Source organism: Pseudonaja textilis, chromosome 5 (genome assembly GCF_049901715.1).
Source record: "Pseudonaja textilis isolate UNSWEBS1 chromosome 5, rPseTex1.2, whole genome shotgun sequence".
Classification (NCBI taxonomy): domain Eukaryota; kingdom Metazoa; phylum Chordata; class Lepidosauria; order Squamata; family Elapidae; genus Pseudonaja; species Pseudonaja textilis.
The window spans coordinates 2,735,463-2,753,133 of record NC_141994.1 but is presented as its reverse complement, the minus strand read 5'-3'; the positions used below and the strand labels follow the sequence as shown (position 1 = coordinate 2,753,133).

Below are 17,671 nucleotides of genomic sequence, written 5' to 3'. Positions count from 1 at the left end.
TTTGGCCGAATGTCTTGCTATCTTGGCTGATGTGACAGGGTCAGATGCAATGTCCTCAATGACTAGTATGGGTGCAACTGGGGAAGGGTCCTCTACAAATTCTGGTAGTAGGCACTGGCTGAGGCCCTTGGCGTGTCCTAGGGCTTTGCCTGGCCAATGGATCAGCCGGTACTTGTATGCCGCCAGAAAAATTGTCCATCCCGTCATTTGCGGTGATATTTGGGGTGGGGTGATCCCCCGTGATCCTAGGAGCGGTTTATGGTCCATAATTAAGTCAAAGTCCCTTCCGTATAAGTATTCATGAAACTGCTTGACCCCCACCTTTGCAGCCAGTGCCTCCTTGTCCAGCTGGCTGTAGTTTCATTCGGCTACCGATAGAATTTTTGAGTAAAATGCAATTGGAGTCTCATTCCCATTTGGCATCTGGTGGCTGAGAACAGCTCTGATACCAAACAGGGAGGCATCTCAGGTTAATATGAGGGGTAGAATCTCATTATACTGTACAAGGACTTGATAGTTGGCCAGGACACAATGGTCATATATGACCCTGGCTCCACCTCCATGTCACACAGAGATCCTTCCATTTGGACTGTGGTGTGGAATTTCTTAGACTGATACGCATCAGGGTACCTGATGATTGTTTGCTGAGTTTCTCTTGTTTGTGTGACTTGGTCTTTTCTTCACTGGTGCTTTAGAAACGGCACCTTCTGGAATCCCATCTGTGAAACATACGGCCGCATTGGGGAAACAGTCTGTCTCTGGTGGAAGGAAGCTGGCTGGGCTGCTTGGCAAGCTTTTGCTATGTGCCCCTTCCGTTCGCATCTTTGGCAAGCGGTATCTTTGAATCTACATGCCTATTTAGGGTGATTTCCCCCACAACCGGCACACTAGAAAGATCTCTCTCTCACTTCCGAATTTCCAACTTTCTTACTGAAGTGAATGCAGTGAATTTCGTCCTCCTCCTCTGTAGATTTTTCGTGCTTGGTGCTCTCGTGATGCATGGTGCCTGCTCCACGCAAGTGATGGGCACTGCTTTGATTCCTTTATGGCAGCCGCTGACTTATTGGAGGACTCATGCCCTGGCTTCCTATGGTGTGGCTTGGAACGTGAGGCTAGGCTTAACTAATAAACACCTCTTTCAAACTCAAAATGAGCCTATCTCACATTGCCTCCTCTAGATTACTGAATTTGCAGTCGGCGGTGACTTCTCTTAGCATTGCAACAAAGTCATTGACTGTCTCACCTTCCTTTTGATCCCTGTGGTAAAACTCATGTTGCTTGACCAATCTTGAGGCTGTGGGTGCATATTGTGCTCATAGCATGTTCTGAAGTGTTGTCCAAGTTACTGTCTGTAAGTCTGTTGGTGCCAATAGGGCTTTAGCCATTTTGAAAATTTCTGGTCCGCAGTAGTTTAGGAAAATCACCCTTTTCCTATTGTCTGGTAGTCCCAGAAGTTCATTTGCTTCCACGAACATCTAAAATTGAGCATATATGATTGCCAATCTTCTTTAGCTGGGTTGTATGGAGCTGATGGGACATGTGTGGTCATCTTGGAATGGCCAATGCAGACTCTTGCCTTGCTGCTGGTAGAATAGAATAGGAATAGCATTCTTTATTGGCCATGTGTGATTGGACACACAAGGAATTTGTCTTGGTGCAAATGCTCTCAGTGTACATAAGATAAAAGATACAGTCATCAAGGCCCTCGATTGAAGGCAAGTTGGTAGTAATTGTTTTTTCTGCAGTCCTAATTACTCTCTGAAACCTGTGTCTGTCTTGTTGGGTTGCAGAACCAAACCAGACAGTTATAGAGGTGCAGATGACAGACTCAATAATTCCTCTGTCAATCTGGATCAGCAGCTCCTTGGGCAGTTTGAGCTTTCTGAGTTGGTGCAGAAAGAACATTCTTTGTTGTGCTTTTTTGATGTTTTTGATGTTAGGTGTCCATTTTAGGTCTTGTGATATGATAGAACCTAGAATTTGAAGGTTTCTACTGTTGATACTGTGTTGTCTAGTATTGTAAGAGGTGGTAGTATGGGAGGGTTTCTCCTAAAGTCTACCACCATATCTACTATTTTGAGTGTGTTAAGTTCCAGATTGTTCCAGTTACACCATGAGAAAAATTGTACAACCTTCTGTCTGTATGCGGATTCGTTGTTGTCTTGAATGAGACCAATCACTGTTGTATCATCTGAAAACTTCAGTATTTTAACAAATGGATTGTTTGAGATGCAGTCATTGGTATACAGGGAGAGGAGAAGTGGAGAAAGCACACAGCCTTGGGGGGCCACTGATGCCACCAGGATGCCCAGTTCAATTCAGCTCCTTTGTCCTTTGTTGTCTTCAGATCCCACCTTCATTGCCAGTATTAAGTGTGGGTCGAGGAAGAGGCAAGACCTCAGCTAGTGACAAACAGCTCTTTATTCAGTAGACTGGTACAAAGAAGTGAACTGCCTGTCCTACAGCTCCCTCTTTTAAAGGGAGCTATCAGACAGCTCAGCCACTGAGATTACCGCTTTTTCCCGCCTGGAAAAGTGGACCAATCAATTTAAATTACTTCTTTTCCCACCTAGATGGCAGACCAGAGGGAAGCCTTCGCTCCTCGGCTTCTCTCCTCATTATCATATTCAACACAACCCACTTAATATTGCTTAGTGACAGAAGTCCATTGCTGAATCATAAGTCGAGAACTGTCTGTTTCTGTTCTATTTTTCCTTCTGAGATTATCAGTCAAACACAAAAAAATGCAGTTTTAATATATTAACCCTGTGATTCCTCATTATAGGATTACATTAAAAAAATCGTTTTGCTATTGTAATCTGTTTTGTGAGATCCATGCTTGCTTCTCTAATGGAATGACTAATTGGGAGCCACTGTGGCAACCAATGGATTTTGAATATGAAGGCAAATGTAAATGTTTAGTTCTTTTCCATCTAAACTGGTACTTTTCAGTTTAAAATTCTTTCAATAAAAATCTGATTCATCATTATTTGGGGTATTTGTCTAACAGAAAGAATATTTAACTGGCCCTAGTAATGCATGTAACTAACAGACAAAAATTATTTTCGAAAGAAACGAAGTTCCAATATCTGCAAGTACTCTAATATATTATTTTATTTGGGGAATTAATATTAATGCATCCATTAATGCAATGTATTTCTGTCTTACAATTCCTCCAAAATAAAAGGGTGGGGCATTTTTTTACCCTATATTTTAATAGGGATAGAATGTAATTGAAAGTAGAAGACAAAATTCTCCCCTGAAGGACTTATAGAGGAAGAACATTGCTAGGGAATCTTAGAACAAGAGGAAACTCTCCACATTTATTCATAGAAAGAACTTTATTTTCTTTCTTATTATGCAGAACAAAGAATTTGTTTGCCTAGGACACGATTATGAGCGTCTGGAGGCTTTTCAACAGCGGATGTTAAATGAGTTTCCACACGCCATTGCTATGCAACATGCCAATCAACCGGACGAGACCATCTTTCAAGCAGAGGCACAATGTATCCCTATTATTGTTTTAAAGCTGTGCATGTTAATGTCTACTAGTTTAACTTTAAGCGGGGCAGTGTGCGTAAAATCCACATTTAAAATCTGCTCCATCAGTACAGATCTGGATTTACTTTAAAGGTAAATTTAAAAAAAGGAAATTCAATATACGGATAGCAGATGCAAAAGTGATGTCATGATATTACAAAGAAAATGGAGATACATGGATAGTGATGTGGTATCAGCGTGGGTTTTCAGAAAAAAAAGCTCTAATGCAAGGAAAAGTGGAAGGAAAGGAAAGAAACGGATGAGTAAGGTGAATTGACAATTACAGAAGCAACGTAGGCAATATTGGACGTCCAAACCTAAAAGAGCAGATTAGGGACACATTGTCATGCGGAGTATCTATGTGGTATCTAGGAGATGAAAATTACTTGATGGGACATAACCATTGATCGGCATGATCATGCTAACAGAAAAATGGACTAGAAGAAAAAAGCGAAAATAATAGCAACAAAAATATTTAGCTGAATTACAAGTTTCCTTTTGATTAAAATGAAAACTCAAGGTAGCTTATGCTTTAAAAAATTAAAAAAAAAATGAATATATACAAAAGAGTAGTATCACTGTACTTTAAATGCTTGGCTAATGACTAATGGATATTCTAAAACAGAAAGAAAACTGGTTGCATAGAGCGCTCTTAAGATGGAGGAGTGACACAGGATAATGTGTCTGGCAGGTTCCCTTCTTAAGATCTTAGTTTGTGGTCATATAAATAGTAGTATTTCTTTCACACAAGGTGTCCTAGTCTGTTATGTAGATAGGCGAACTCATATTTTTCTTTTCCAGATATTCTGCTTTGGCAAATTCCAAATCAGAAAAGAAGTATTGCTTGTTTAACCGTTATGCACTTTACCTTGCTTTCTTTTGTCTAGCAAATGCATCCTCTTCTGTTTACTTAGTACTTAACGTTTTATACATAGATCTGCAAATCTATGCTGTGACACCAATTCCTGAAAGCCAGGATGTACTGCAAAGAGAAGGCATTCCAGATAATATCAAAAGTTTTTATAAAGTAAATAATATTTGGCGATTCCGATATGACAGGCCATTTCACAAAGGGACCAAGGACAAAGACAATGAATTCAAGGTATGTTATCATTCTGATTCTCATTAACAAATATTTAATTCATTCATAGTTTTCCAGAAGAATTCATAGAAATGAAAAGTAAAACTAGATGGCTCACTGGGGTTTGTTATATGTTAAATACATACTTTTCTTTTCCTGTTATTTCAGAAAATGAAAATGGTTTTTTTCCACATCGTATAGGGAATTAATGTATGCCAAATTCACATGACATAAATTAGAAAGGGTGTGAAATGGGGGATATTGTGGCTACAAATCATTCCTAATAATGCCACGTGCCATATCTAAAGAAGCTTATATGGAAACAAGAAATAGTGACGAGGAGTGATAGTACTGATTAAGAAAGAAAAGGAACCTAGGTCCAGCAAAGATGAAAGGCTTTAAGCTAAATTACCAAACAGAAGCCAGAGGCACACAGTTCTGTCAAACTGACTAGCAGAGTCATTTAGAGCAGTGGTCCCCAACCACTGGGCCCCAGACCGGTACCAGTCCATGGATCATTTTGTACTGGGCTGCCGGTTTGCTTGGGTGCCGCCATCTTGTTTTGATGGCACTTGAGAAAGTGTTTCCGGGTGAGCTTGTTGGTCGTCGGTTGTTGGAAAGTGGCGTTTGGGTGCTGAAGGAATCCTCGCGCCTTAGTTTCGTCAAAGAGGGGGCGGTTTCAAACGAAGAGCTGTCCCAATGGTGGTGGAGTCTCGCGTTACTCAGGAGGAGATTAAGAAAGAGCCCAAAAAGCACAAAAAAGGTACAAAGGAGGAGTTGAAGGTGGCGGGGAGAAGCAGGGGACAGCTGGCTGGCCGGTTGCTCGGCTCGCCTTGCCTTGGTCGTGCGTGCTGATGCCGGCACCAGTCCATGGATCATTTTGTGATGCCAGTACCGGTCCGTGGTACAAAAAAGGTTGGGGGCCATTGATTTAAAGCAATGGCCCCAAACCTTTTGGCACCAGGGACTGGTTCCGTGGTGAGAGGTTTTTCTGCAGATTGGAGGAGGTGTGGTTTCATGTGCTGCCTGCAACTCATGGATGGGGCTTCACTTCTTGCACAGCCCAGTTTCTGGCATGCCACAGACCGGTGCCAGTCCACAGACCGGGGATTGGGGACCTCTGATCTAGAGACTTGAGTATGTGTTGTCTAAAACTTAAGCAAATGAACTTTGCCATGTTTAGAAGAAAGTGGATCGTGAGTTTTCTGAGACCAAGAATTTTCGTCATTCCTTGAGTCTTTATTATGCTAAGCACTTCCAGTTCCTTCAAGCTTTCATCAAATAATGAGTCCCCAAGATCTGTGCCATTCTTTGAATTCTGTTATTCTTGGTGTTGTTTTTTTTTAACTTATCAAAATCTTTTAAAATATTATTTCTATCTTCTGTGTTAGAAGGCAGCACTTGAAGAACTTTCAATGAGCTTGGAATTTAAGAGGTGTTGTGGCTGGTTAGTACTTGGCTGGGAGTCAATTTGCTAATAATGTAGGTTATATTGAGATGTTGGGGAAAAAAATCTCAGAAAAATGCTGTGCCGAATCACTTTTGAGTTGCTGTCAAGAAAGTTACTATCCCGTTTTATTTAAATAAACGGATAAATATTCCTTCTACCTCTTTGTCATTCAAAATTAAATACATAAATTATTGTAATACATGTTCCAGGACTCAACTTTATGATGCCTCACTCCAGAAATAGAATACCTAAATGACACTTTATTTTTTTATTTCAGAGTTTATGGGTAGAGAGAACAACTTTGATCTTGGTGCAGAGTTTGCCAGGAATTTCCCGATGGTTTGAAGTGGAGAAACGTGAAATTGTGAGTACCAGCTGGGAAAAATAGGTGACCCTCCATTATTACCGTAGAATATTGGATGCCAAATATATTTTGCAGGCTGCTTTAAATTGCTTACTTTAGAATAAAAAATAGCAAATAGCAATAAAGCTCAAGTCTGATTTTGAACTTGGTCTAAGGAGTCAGAGGGGAAAGGAAAGGAAGAAATTTGTTTATAGAATTATTAGTGCTTTGAAATTTGTTTAAAAATGAATTGATAATTACAGTGAAATAAATTTAAAGATGTGGTGTTCTGATGGTGCAATATGATATTGTACTCCTTTATTATGTTGATTAATAAATAGTACAATATGTGATGGTATATTGAATATGTTACTCTAATATCTGGATACCAAAATATTCTCATACTAGCTCTAGTGCTAATGTTGTCCAGTAACTTTTTTCAGAATCATCCTTAATCATAGAATAAGTGCATCATTCTTACAGAGTTTTCTGGTCTTTGGAATTCCTATTTAAGGAATTTATTAAATAACACTCATTTAGAAGTGTGATGAACTGGCACTTTAATTGTAACTATGTAATTAGGACTGATATAATTATATTTTTAGTATGGCTCATTCAATGCTTATGAGAAGCTATTGAAACATATTATGTGAATAAATAACAAAATATATGCATAACATCTGGAGGTTCTAAATAATTAAAATGTAGAGTTATTTTTAAAATTTTGGCTACAGTTAAATGTCCAATAGTAAGCACTTCTGTATTTTAATATGGCCATATAACAATGAGAGTTGTGGATAACTTATTTGGGAAAGATTTCTCTAACAATTCTTCGGTTTGTGGTTATGGTTTATATGCGGCACCAGACCTAACAGCCTCAACTTTGGTTGAGAGTTTGAGATTTGACTTTTCCCTTAAACATTTGGAGCCAGTTGAATGGAATTCATGTTGTTGGGTGGAATGGGGTATAATTTATTATTTATTTTCTGGATATGGTATGTTGCCCAGAGTCACTTGTTTGAATTGGATGGCTTTATAAATCTAGTAAGTACAGTCAATAAATAAATCAGCCAAAACTTATAAATAAAAATACAAATTAAGAAATGGCTTGTTCATCAAATGAGATTAAAATGAATTGTGTGCTTCCTATGATATATGAATGCAGTTAAGATTTCAAAGCTATCTCCCCATTTCTACTTGTATGTAATTTTCATCTGCTTACATAAAGTAGAAGCTAAAACATGGACTTTTCCAAAATTGGATTTATATGGTACCACTTAAAATTTATTGATATCTTTGGAACTGATTTGTGAACAATTTATTCAAAAAAGGAAAAAAAAACACAATAGTCATGTTTGAATGAACTAGATTAGAAAAAAATATATGCATGTATGCATAATCAGCTACTTTAAAATAATAATTTGGTAATTTGTAATCCCCCCATATATTGTTTTAAGAACTTATACCAATTGGTAATCATAAATTATATTAGTAATTCTAAAAACCATAAAGAATGCCAGAATTTAGAGAATTTAATAATACTAATATTTTTAACATGAAAATCTCAGAATGATGGACTGTGAAATAGCTTGAAAATCAGCATACATTATTGTGACTTTCAGTGCAAATCAGCCTTCTTTGTTTTTATCTTTGCCATTTTTGTTAATTGTGTGTAGATGGAAATGAGCCCATTGGAGAATGCTATTGAAGTATTGGAAAATAAAAACCAGCAGTTAAGGACATTGATCAGTCAGTGTCAGACTCGACAGATGCAGAATATCAATCCACTTACAATGTGTTTGAATGGTGTAATTGATGCAGCAGTTAATGGGGGCGTTGCCAGGTATCAAGAAGTAAGTGTCATTCCATATGCGTTGGGGTTAGGTTGCATTCAGGGGTGGGCTTCACATTTTTTTAGCAAGGGGCTCTCCGTCCTAATGACTGGCTGGGTGGCGCCACTGGGTGGTCATGTGATCAGGTGGTCATGTGATCGGGTGGGCATGGCTAGGTGATCGTGTGACTTGGTGGGTGTGGCCAACTCCACATCACTTCTTTGCCCTAATTACCTAAAAAAAAGATATATACCAAAAAGTTTTTTTTAATTATTTCATGCATTTAATACTTAAATAAAAGACTGGGTGAAACCAGGCTTAATAGCTGTGACTTTGAGAGGGATCTTGGAGCCTTAGTGGAGTTTCTAGTGAGATATGTGATTCTTATTATTGGGAATTAATCCCCTCGGAGGCTAGTGGCTATGTTATCTGATTTTCTCAATGGCTCTCCCTTGCAAGTGCTGAGTGGATTGTTTGCAACACTTTTATGAGGTTTGAAGTGCTCTTGACTGAATGCCCAGAGAAGTTCAATTAAGCCTATTAAGAGCTTTCCCTTGCTACTTGTCTTTCTGAGGTTATTGGGGGCTTTCCTAGCCCCGCAGAGTCCCCTACGAGTCCCTAGTAGCCCAACCTGGTTTGTTTCAGTATCCCAAATACTAGTTGCTAAGGAGCAATAGTAGAAAAGTGTTGTAGCTTTATAGCTTGAGCTTTCAGTTGTCCATTAGGTTCTATAGAATACTATATTATTAAGTATTATATGGGTCTTCATCCTTGCCGATACTTTTTTTAAAAATTCTCTTAATCTTCCAATTCACTAATTTTAGGTAAATGCTAATGTTTTATTTAAATTTATTGTTATATTAACCGCAAATACTTCAAATCTGCAATATTTATTATACAGGTAGCCTTTGTTTAACAATCATAATTGAGATTGGAATCTCATTCATTGAGTGAAGCGGTCATTAAGTGAGATACCCATGTGACTGCTTTGCTCAATGATTGCAATCCTGGCACTCCGGATCTGGGTTGGGAAAGAGCTGCCTGCTAAAGCATTTCAACTGCACACAAAGCTGAAATCCTCCTTGGACACAGTTCTGAGAGTGAAAGGAAATCGCCTTTTGCTCTCAAATACTCCTGCAGCCCACCAAAGTATTCCCCGCCCCCCCGCTGCCTATGCATGGAGGGAAATCTTTTGTGGGGCAGTCAGAACAGAGCTGAAATGCTAAAGATTTCAGTTCCATTCCTGTAATCCCTCAAAAGATTTCAACTCACCTTCATACCCTCTGCTGCAATTTTCCCGCTGATTTCCCCACTGACTTTCTGAGGAAGTCAGCGGAGGATATTGCAAATGGTGGTCCTAGATCAGTGGTCCCCAACCTTTTTTGTGCCGCGGCCCGGTACTGGCATCACAAAATCATCCGCAGCCCGGTACCGGCATCAGCACGCATGGCAAGGCGAGCCGAGCGACCGGCCAGCCAGCCGTCCCCCGCTTCTCCCCGCCACCTTCAACTCCTCCTTTGTACCTGTGTCGATGGGCTTCGTGACGGTCGTTCGGCTCGCCTTGCCATGCATGCTGAAAGAATCCTCGCGCCTTAGTTTTGTTTGAAGCCACCCCCCCTCAATGAAACTAAGGCGCGAGGATTCTTTCAGCACCCAAATGCCGCTTTCTACCTGGAAAAGCTCACTGGAAGCACTTTTTCATCAAAACAAGATGGCGGCGCCCAGCAAACCGGCGCCCCGGTAGTAATTGTTCCACGGACCGGTACTGGTCCGGGGACTGGTGGTTGGGGACCCCTGTCCTAGATCATTGGGGGTGTGTGGAGGCTTGGCAATGTTGTAATTGTACACCAATCGCCGCGCACAGAGATCATGCTCCTGTGACCCTGGGGGTGCAACATTTTGCAATGCTTAGAAGTGCTTTATATGCCACAGAGCACGCTTTTCAAAGTTGTTAATTTGACTCATCATTAAATGAGAACTATGTATGCTTTTTAATTCTTTCTTTAAGAGGCTCAGAATAAGTACAGTGCATTTTGTTAATTCGTGACATATAATTCTGAGGCAAGAGACCTGTAGCTAGATTTCCTAGATTTCAAAACAGATCATAGAACATGATTCCATGTAATATAATAAGAATTTGTAAATTTTTGTATAATTCAAGTAAGATAGAACTCAGTGCATCCATAAATGGTCTAAATAGTACTCAAGATAATGTTAGAAACAGGATTTCTGTATAATACACATATTATATGCCTAACTTTGAAATAACATAGATGACTGCGCAATATTTGTGTTCTTCTCAGGCATTCTTTGTGAAGGAATATGTTCTGAACCATCCAGGGGATGCAGAAAAGATCACGTGCTTAAGAGAACTGATGCTCGAACAGGTAAAAGAAAATTCAAGCAAGCTGCTTTCAATCGATTTTAACAGAGCTGGCATATAACTAGGAAAAAGCATTGTGGCAGTTTTCCGTTCAGATTCTACTGAGGATTTTTCAAGTATCTAGAAGAAAAGAAGACAGAGAAGAAAAAGCAAACTTAAGTTACTGATAACAAGATTTTAAAAAGCTATCTCTTTGATGTTAAAAAGAGGTGGTTAAACAGATAGGATTTTCCTCTTCATTTCTGTATATACCTCATTGCAGTAATAATCTAAATGTATTGTAAGGAAATATGTACAAAAGAGCAAATAAATTCCATCTGCCTTAGTGTAGGTAGGAAAGAAGAAATAAAGTTGTGATTTTAAGTAATTCCCAATATTATCCTAAAATGTTTAATCCCCTTTTCTTTTAAAATCGATAATGAAATATTTAAACTAGAAAATTGTTGGAATTTATTATTATGTGTGCTAATTTGTGCTGGGTTTCACATGTGGTCATTGTCTTTGTATGGAGCTCAGAATAGCCAGAAGCACTCCCTGAACACTGCTATCAAAAGAGAGGCACAACTAAAGAGATAGAATTCTGATTAGATCTCATAATACAATTAGTCCTTGTTTAATGACTCTAATTATGACCCGAATTTTCATCTAAAAGTGATTAAACGAAATCCCTAAGTGGCTAGGGGTGGGATTCTACCGGTTCAGACTGGTTCAGTAGAACCGGTTGTTACGATTCAGCGCAGTTCGGAGAACCGGCAAATCGTGCCCCTGGCTGGTCCTGCTCTTCTCCCAGTCATTCCTTACGGTATTTTTCCGCCTCCCAACAATCAGCTGTTCCAACAACCAGCTGTGCCAGGATCCCCCTTACTTACTGCTTCACCCAGGGGGCTTCCCTGAGGCCCAGGAGGCAAAAAAACTGAGCACGTGGGGGGTGGTGCTTCAAAAAGAAGAAGAAAGAGGAGGAGGAGGATCGCACCTCCTTTGCCTCCAGCCACCCATCTCAGCCCATTCATAGCCAGCTTTCCTCCTCCGTTAATCCTCCCCCAGCGATTCTCCCTGGCCGATGGGCCTCTGGCCCTTTGCCCCTTGCCTTTTGGCTTGGCCCCTTCTCCAAGACACCGTTTGTCCCAGAGTTTCACTCCATGGGACAAAAAGCCACAAGCCAATCAGGTGACAGGCAGCTTGAAGGGTGACTGAGGGGGCTAGAAGAGGGATGCGATTGGTAACAGGTTACGGAAGACAGAAAGGGAGGCAGGCAGGCAAACGCTGCCTGCCTATGGCTGGTGCTGATTCTGGAAGGAGGAAGGAGGCAAACGCTGCAGGGGCGCTGTGTGGCGGCAGCAGGGCATCAGCAGTAAACATGGCTGCTGATGGTATCTAAAGGTCCCATTCCATATCATCGTTAGACAAGGATCTCATGCTTCCTTGCAATGCTTGCTTTGGTTTCAACTCCACCCCACAACCAGCTATTTCCACCTTTACTGCCCTTTAGGCTGCCCTGTACTCCATTGCCATTGACACCTGCTACTCCCCACCACTCCGGCCGACTTTTGTGGTCTTCTTCCTGCTGCTGCTGAGGTACACTTAATCCTTCCTGCGACCTTGGGCAGCTTCAAGGACACTCTGCAAGACCGCCTTGAGGCATAAGGAAGGCCAGCAGCTGCCTAGGCCAGGTACACCTTCCTCAGCAGCAGGAGGAAGAAAGCAGCAACGGTAAATAGGGTGCAAGGGCAGGAAGACCAAAAGAGCGGAGACAGGAGAGATAGGCAGGTGTGGGGGAATTGAAGTACCTGCAGCTGTTGTAAATGCAGGTGGACAATCAAGAGCCTAAACATTGATCATGTGATTGTGGGAAACAGTGTAGTGGCGATAACTTTGAAGACTGGTCATAACTACCACTTATTCAGCATCATTGTAACTTTGTATGGTCACTGAACAAATCGTTGTTAAGTGAAACCTATCTCTATCAGAGTTAATGTATTAAAAAGTCTTATATTGGAAGTTTTCCAGTTTGATTTGTAGCTTATTGCTTTGCCCAAATCAGACAAGCTTTATTGTTAATTTTACCTGTCATGTATTTGAAGTAAGCTTTGATTAGCAATTGGCATTGGAAGCTGGGTTGTTTCGTCAAAATTTCATGCTCCCTTCTTGAAGAAAAAATATAATTAGGGTTCAGATCAGATGAACTAATCTTTAATAAATGAATGTCTGACGTTGGTTTTTAATCCCATCACTAAATCATGAGTCATTCATACTGTCTCAATATGAACTGATTATATAGCATTAATAGTACAAATTCCTGAATTGTATTACTATAGTATTGTATTACTATAGTATCTTTTCTCTGTATTTGAATATTTTGTTTTGGATTTTGTTCTAAGGCCCAGATCCTTGAATTCGGCTTAGCTGTACATGAGAAGTTTGTCCCACAGGATATGAGACCTTTACATAAAAAACTGTTGGATCAGTTTTTCGTGATGAAATCTAGTTTAGGAATACAGGTATGTGAGATTTATACTGAGAGGTCTTCCAAATACAGAATACATTTGAAGCCAAATACAGAAATGTCTGCATGTGAAGTAACATTTTTATTAAGCAATAAACAGTGACATCTTCTGGCTGCATGGCTGCATGGATTTTCTTAAAACTTTATGACTTCAGCTGAGAAATAGATTTAAAAACAAATTAAGAAACACCATCTAATTTTAGTTTACTACATTTCACTTTTCCCATAAGATATTCATTTAAAATGTAAGAAAATACCTTTAAAACAGTAATTCTTATTGTCAAATTTGAATTTAGGAATTTGCTGCATGCGTCGAGGCTAGTCCAGGTCACTTTTCAAATGGAAGCCCACGTGTCTCTAGAAATTCGGTCCCTATTTCCATGAGCCCGGAGGTGGGCAGAATTCTTAGACGTAGGTAAGTTAAAGCTATAAACAAACGAATTTTTAAAAAGCTTCACGTTTCTAATTTAGGGACATCTTTTATATATATAACAGGGATGGGGTAGCATTCAAAACACTTAAGACAGTTCAGATCTCCTAAAATAATTGTACTTAGCTGTTAAGAGACTTATAAAGTATTTGTAAAAGGATTGGATAGGTCCCTGTTGATGGAAGGGAAAATGTAGGAGAGAAATAGTTGTATTTCAGAATTTGGAAATAGACTATTTTCTTTTGACATGTCAGAAAACATTTTGAAATGAACTGATATTACCCGTTCATACATAATCTTTCACAATCAATTTAAAAATGTCAATACAGGTAGTCCTTGACTTACAAGCACTATTGAACTCAAAATGTCTGTTGCTGAGACAATTTTAAGTGATTTTTGCTCCACTTTATGACCTTTCTTGCTGCAGTTTTTAAATGAATCTCTCCAGCTATTAAGTTAATAGCACAATTGTTGTGAATCTGGCTTCCCCATTAACTTTACTTATCAGAAGGTTGCAAAGAGAGGTCACATGTCATAAATATGAGTCAGTTGCCAAGTGTCTGAATGTTTATCACATGACCATGGAGATGCTGCAATAGTTGTAAGTGTGAAAAATGGTCATAAGTCACTTCTTTCAGTGCCGTTCTAACTTCAAATGGTCACTAAATGAACTGTTGTAAGTTGTGGACTACCTGTACGTAGATGTATATTTTACACATGGATCCTGTGGAATTAAAATACTGTATTAAAAGTAGGACATGATAAACTGAAAATAGAGTCAGGATTAATGAATTTTGTTCTGTTTTTTGCTTGCAAAATAGTCCATTAAGTTACCCAGCTATCAACAGATACTCTTCCTCGTCATTGTCCTCTCAAACTTCGGCAGAGGTCAGCAATATAACTGGACAATCTGAGAGCTCGGATGAAGTTTTCAACATGCAGGTACCAAATGATACTTTATCTGAGATGGATAAATGTACATCTTCTAAGACTTGTGATAGGATGGGAAGTTGTGAGAGAAAGCAGCAAATCCAAAAAGGACTGCGAGGATTTTAATTTACTGATAGCTGAAACAATGTAAAGTGTCCATTAACTTGTAAGTCATGATATAATAGCATTAGGTTTAAAACAATGCAACTTTAAAATATAGTTCTAGTAATCAAAAGCTAATTAATGAACACATCAGGGGGGAAAGTTAATTTCTATTTCATTAAGCCCAGAGGAAAGTGGTTTCTTTTTTATGGTAAAGTCCCAAAGATACAATATATATCTTTATCAAGCATGAATAGTGTATGGTTGCTTTATTAAATAACCTGACATAACATGTATAACATAACATACATAACATGTAGGCATGTAGGCACTTACTATACTACTTCTTAAACATCCAAAAGGAAGCAGTGTTATCTTATCGCAGTAGCACTTATATACTACATCATAGCGCTTTACTCTAAATAACTCTAAACCAGGGATGTCAAACTCAAGGCCCATGGGCCGGATGCACCCCATGACATCGTTGGATTGGCCCGCCATCCAGGTGAAGGGCTGGCACAGAAGGGGGCGACTACAGGACAGCCCCCCAGACTGTAGCTGGAGCGGCCTCTGCTGCCAGGTGCAGAGCAGGCAGTTGAGCGCAAGAATCGCGGGGCAGCAGGGGAGAATGGAACTTCCAACTGGCCATCCAGATGAAGGACTGGTGCAGTGGAGACAGCGAGGAGAGGGTGGCTGCAGGGCAACTCCAAGGCTGCGAGGCATATGTGTGCACGGGGTATGTGTGTGAAGGGGGGGGAAGGGAGGAGATGTCTGGCACCAGGGGCTCCACAGCTGAGCCTCCAGAAAGCTTCAGCCTGGCCCATTCTATCAGGAGTCAGCGGCCGCATGCACACACAGGCATGTGCGTGTATGCACAGGTGGTGGCTGGGATGATGGGGGCAGGGCCTGCGTGTGCAAATGCCCACTGACTCCAGCACATGCGTGAGCCTGCCAACTCCTCCTCCTCCACGTCACCGGCTTCCAGAGGACAAATAGAACACTGATCCAACCCATGGGAAAATCGAGTTTGACACCTCTGCTCTAAACAGTTTACAGAGTCAGCATATTGCCCCCAATAATCTGGGTCCTCATTTTACCAACCTCGGAAGGATGGAAGGCTGAATCAATCTGGAGCAAGTGAACATTGAACTCCTTGGGAGTGAGCTGAATTAGTGCCACCACTGTGCCACCATGGCTCATATACTGATACTTATATCCATATGCATATACTGATATGTGACATTCAGTGATTATTTTCAAAAACTCATAACAAACAAAAATATAAGTTTAAAAGAAGGGCAAAAACTCATCTACTAAATATGCTTGCCACAAAAAAAAAATGGAACAAAACTGTTTCTACAGATATGGGTGAGAGACTTAGCCCTAACTCTTCCTTGGCCTTTTATTTCTTAGTATACTTTTTTATTTCTTTAAATACATCTTTGGGTGAACAGTGTGGTTCCAGGTCTTTAACGTTTTAAAGCAAACATGACCATAGTTCCATATTCCAACTATTAACTTTCTTATCTGATTTCATATTATTACCTATTACCATTTTTTCATTCAATATTCTCATGTTACTTTATATCAATCTCTATATTCTTAATATCGTCATTTTTATACATGTTCTTGTTATCATATTTGCAAATTTTATCAAATTTTATCATTCAATTAATCATTCCTAAATTCATCTTAATTTATATTATCCATATTTATCCCCTTTTTGATATTACTTTTGCCACCATTATATTTTTCATGCTAGGCTCTCTCTAATCTAATGATTATACATACTTTCCATCTTTTTTTATTTAACAAATTATATATTCTAATAACAATATAATCATTTGTTGTAACCGTTCTTTCCTCTGAGCAATCCTTCATGCACACGCACTTGGCACAGGCTCCTCAGGAACCTCCTCATCACTGCTGCCAGCTCCCACAAACTCTGAAGGCAGCAGTCCACTCCCTGATGGTCCTGGCCCCTCATTTGAGTCCTCACTCTCCTCAGCTGTCTGCACCTGCTGCCAGCCAACCACAACAGGCTCATAGATTTAGCCTCTGTGCATTTTGATTGGTCATCCAAAGCTCACTGCTGATTGGCTACTTTCAATCCTAACATTCTTGAAAATGCAAGTTGCACACAAACTCACTCAAAACCTTAAAAAGACTTTGGTTATATTAATAAAAATTATGCATCTCAATCCGATTACAGAAATTTTCATCAAAGTACTAATTTTGCGTGGTTTCTATGAGTGAAAAGTTGATTAAACATGGAAATACAGCTTAAAACTGAAAGCATGCAGGACTTTTTCACACAGCTGTACATATATGTTCTCCATCAGGTTCCACGTGACATTTTCTTCCCCATACTATCTTATTAGTTTTCTTATATATTCCTTAAACAATTATATATCTTAAATAACAATCCTATAATAAATTCTTATTTTCATGTTTATTTCAACTACAATATTAATCCTTATTTTATTCTAATATTTTATATATCTTTATTAATAATTCTATGGTACGTGTTCATTTCAGATTTATCAAAGTCAATAATTATATACCTTAACTAATAATACACCCATTCATGTGGAATCCTTATCCTTATCCTTCCCTTCACCCATCGTCTCTTACTCTCCTTACTATATTAATTATTCTCTAGAAAAAAAGTGGATCTAGAAAAAAAGTGGACTTGCATCTAGCTGACAAACCGTACTCAACGATTAGTCCTTAATGGGTCTAAGTCTACATGGAGGGAAGTAAGCAGTGGGGTGCCACAAGATTCTCTCTTAGGCTCTATACTCTTCAATATCTTATCTATTAATGATTTAAATGAGGGAATAGAAGAGGAACTTGCCAAATTTGCAGATGATACTAAGCTGGCAGGAATAGCTAACGCTCAAGAACATAGGCTCAAGATCCAGATGGACCTTGACAGAGTAGAACACTGAGCTGTATCTAACAAAATGAAATTCAATGTAGAGGAAAGTAAATCCTACACTTAGGCAAGAAAAACCAAAAGTACACATATAGACTGGGTGAAACCAGGCTCAATAGCAGTAACTGCGAGAGGGATC

The 17,671-nt window shown here is 39.5% G+C and overlaps 1 protein-coding gene across 4 annotated transcripts in view; it reads left to right on the top strand.

Moving 5' to 3' along the window:
• The window catches only part of DOCK4 (dedicator of cytokinesis 4), a 229,095-nt gene that overhangs the window by 188,320 nt on the left and 23,104 nt on the right, over positions 1-17,671 (top strand). For all 4 annotated transcript variants that reach the window (XM_026713144.2, XM_087933987.1, XM_087933988.1 and 1 more), the window contains 8 exons: positions 3,365-3,506; positions 4,476-4,642; positions 6,349-6,435; positions 8,091-8,267; positions 10,550-10,633; positions 13,008-13,127; positions 13,429-13,547; positions 14,384-14,504. In XM_026713144.2, coding sequence (XP_026568929.1) covers positions 3,365-3,506; positions 4,476-4,642; positions 6,349-6,435; positions 8,091-8,267; positions 10,550-10,633; positions 13,008-13,127; positions 13,429-13,547; positions 14,384-14,504 — 1,017 coding nt within the window. The remainder of the gene's footprint in view (positions 1-3,364; positions 3,507-4,475; positions 4,643-6,348; positions 6,436-8,090; positions 8,268-10,549; positions 10,634-13,007; positions 13,128-13,428; positions 13,548-14,383; positions 14,505-17,671) is intronic.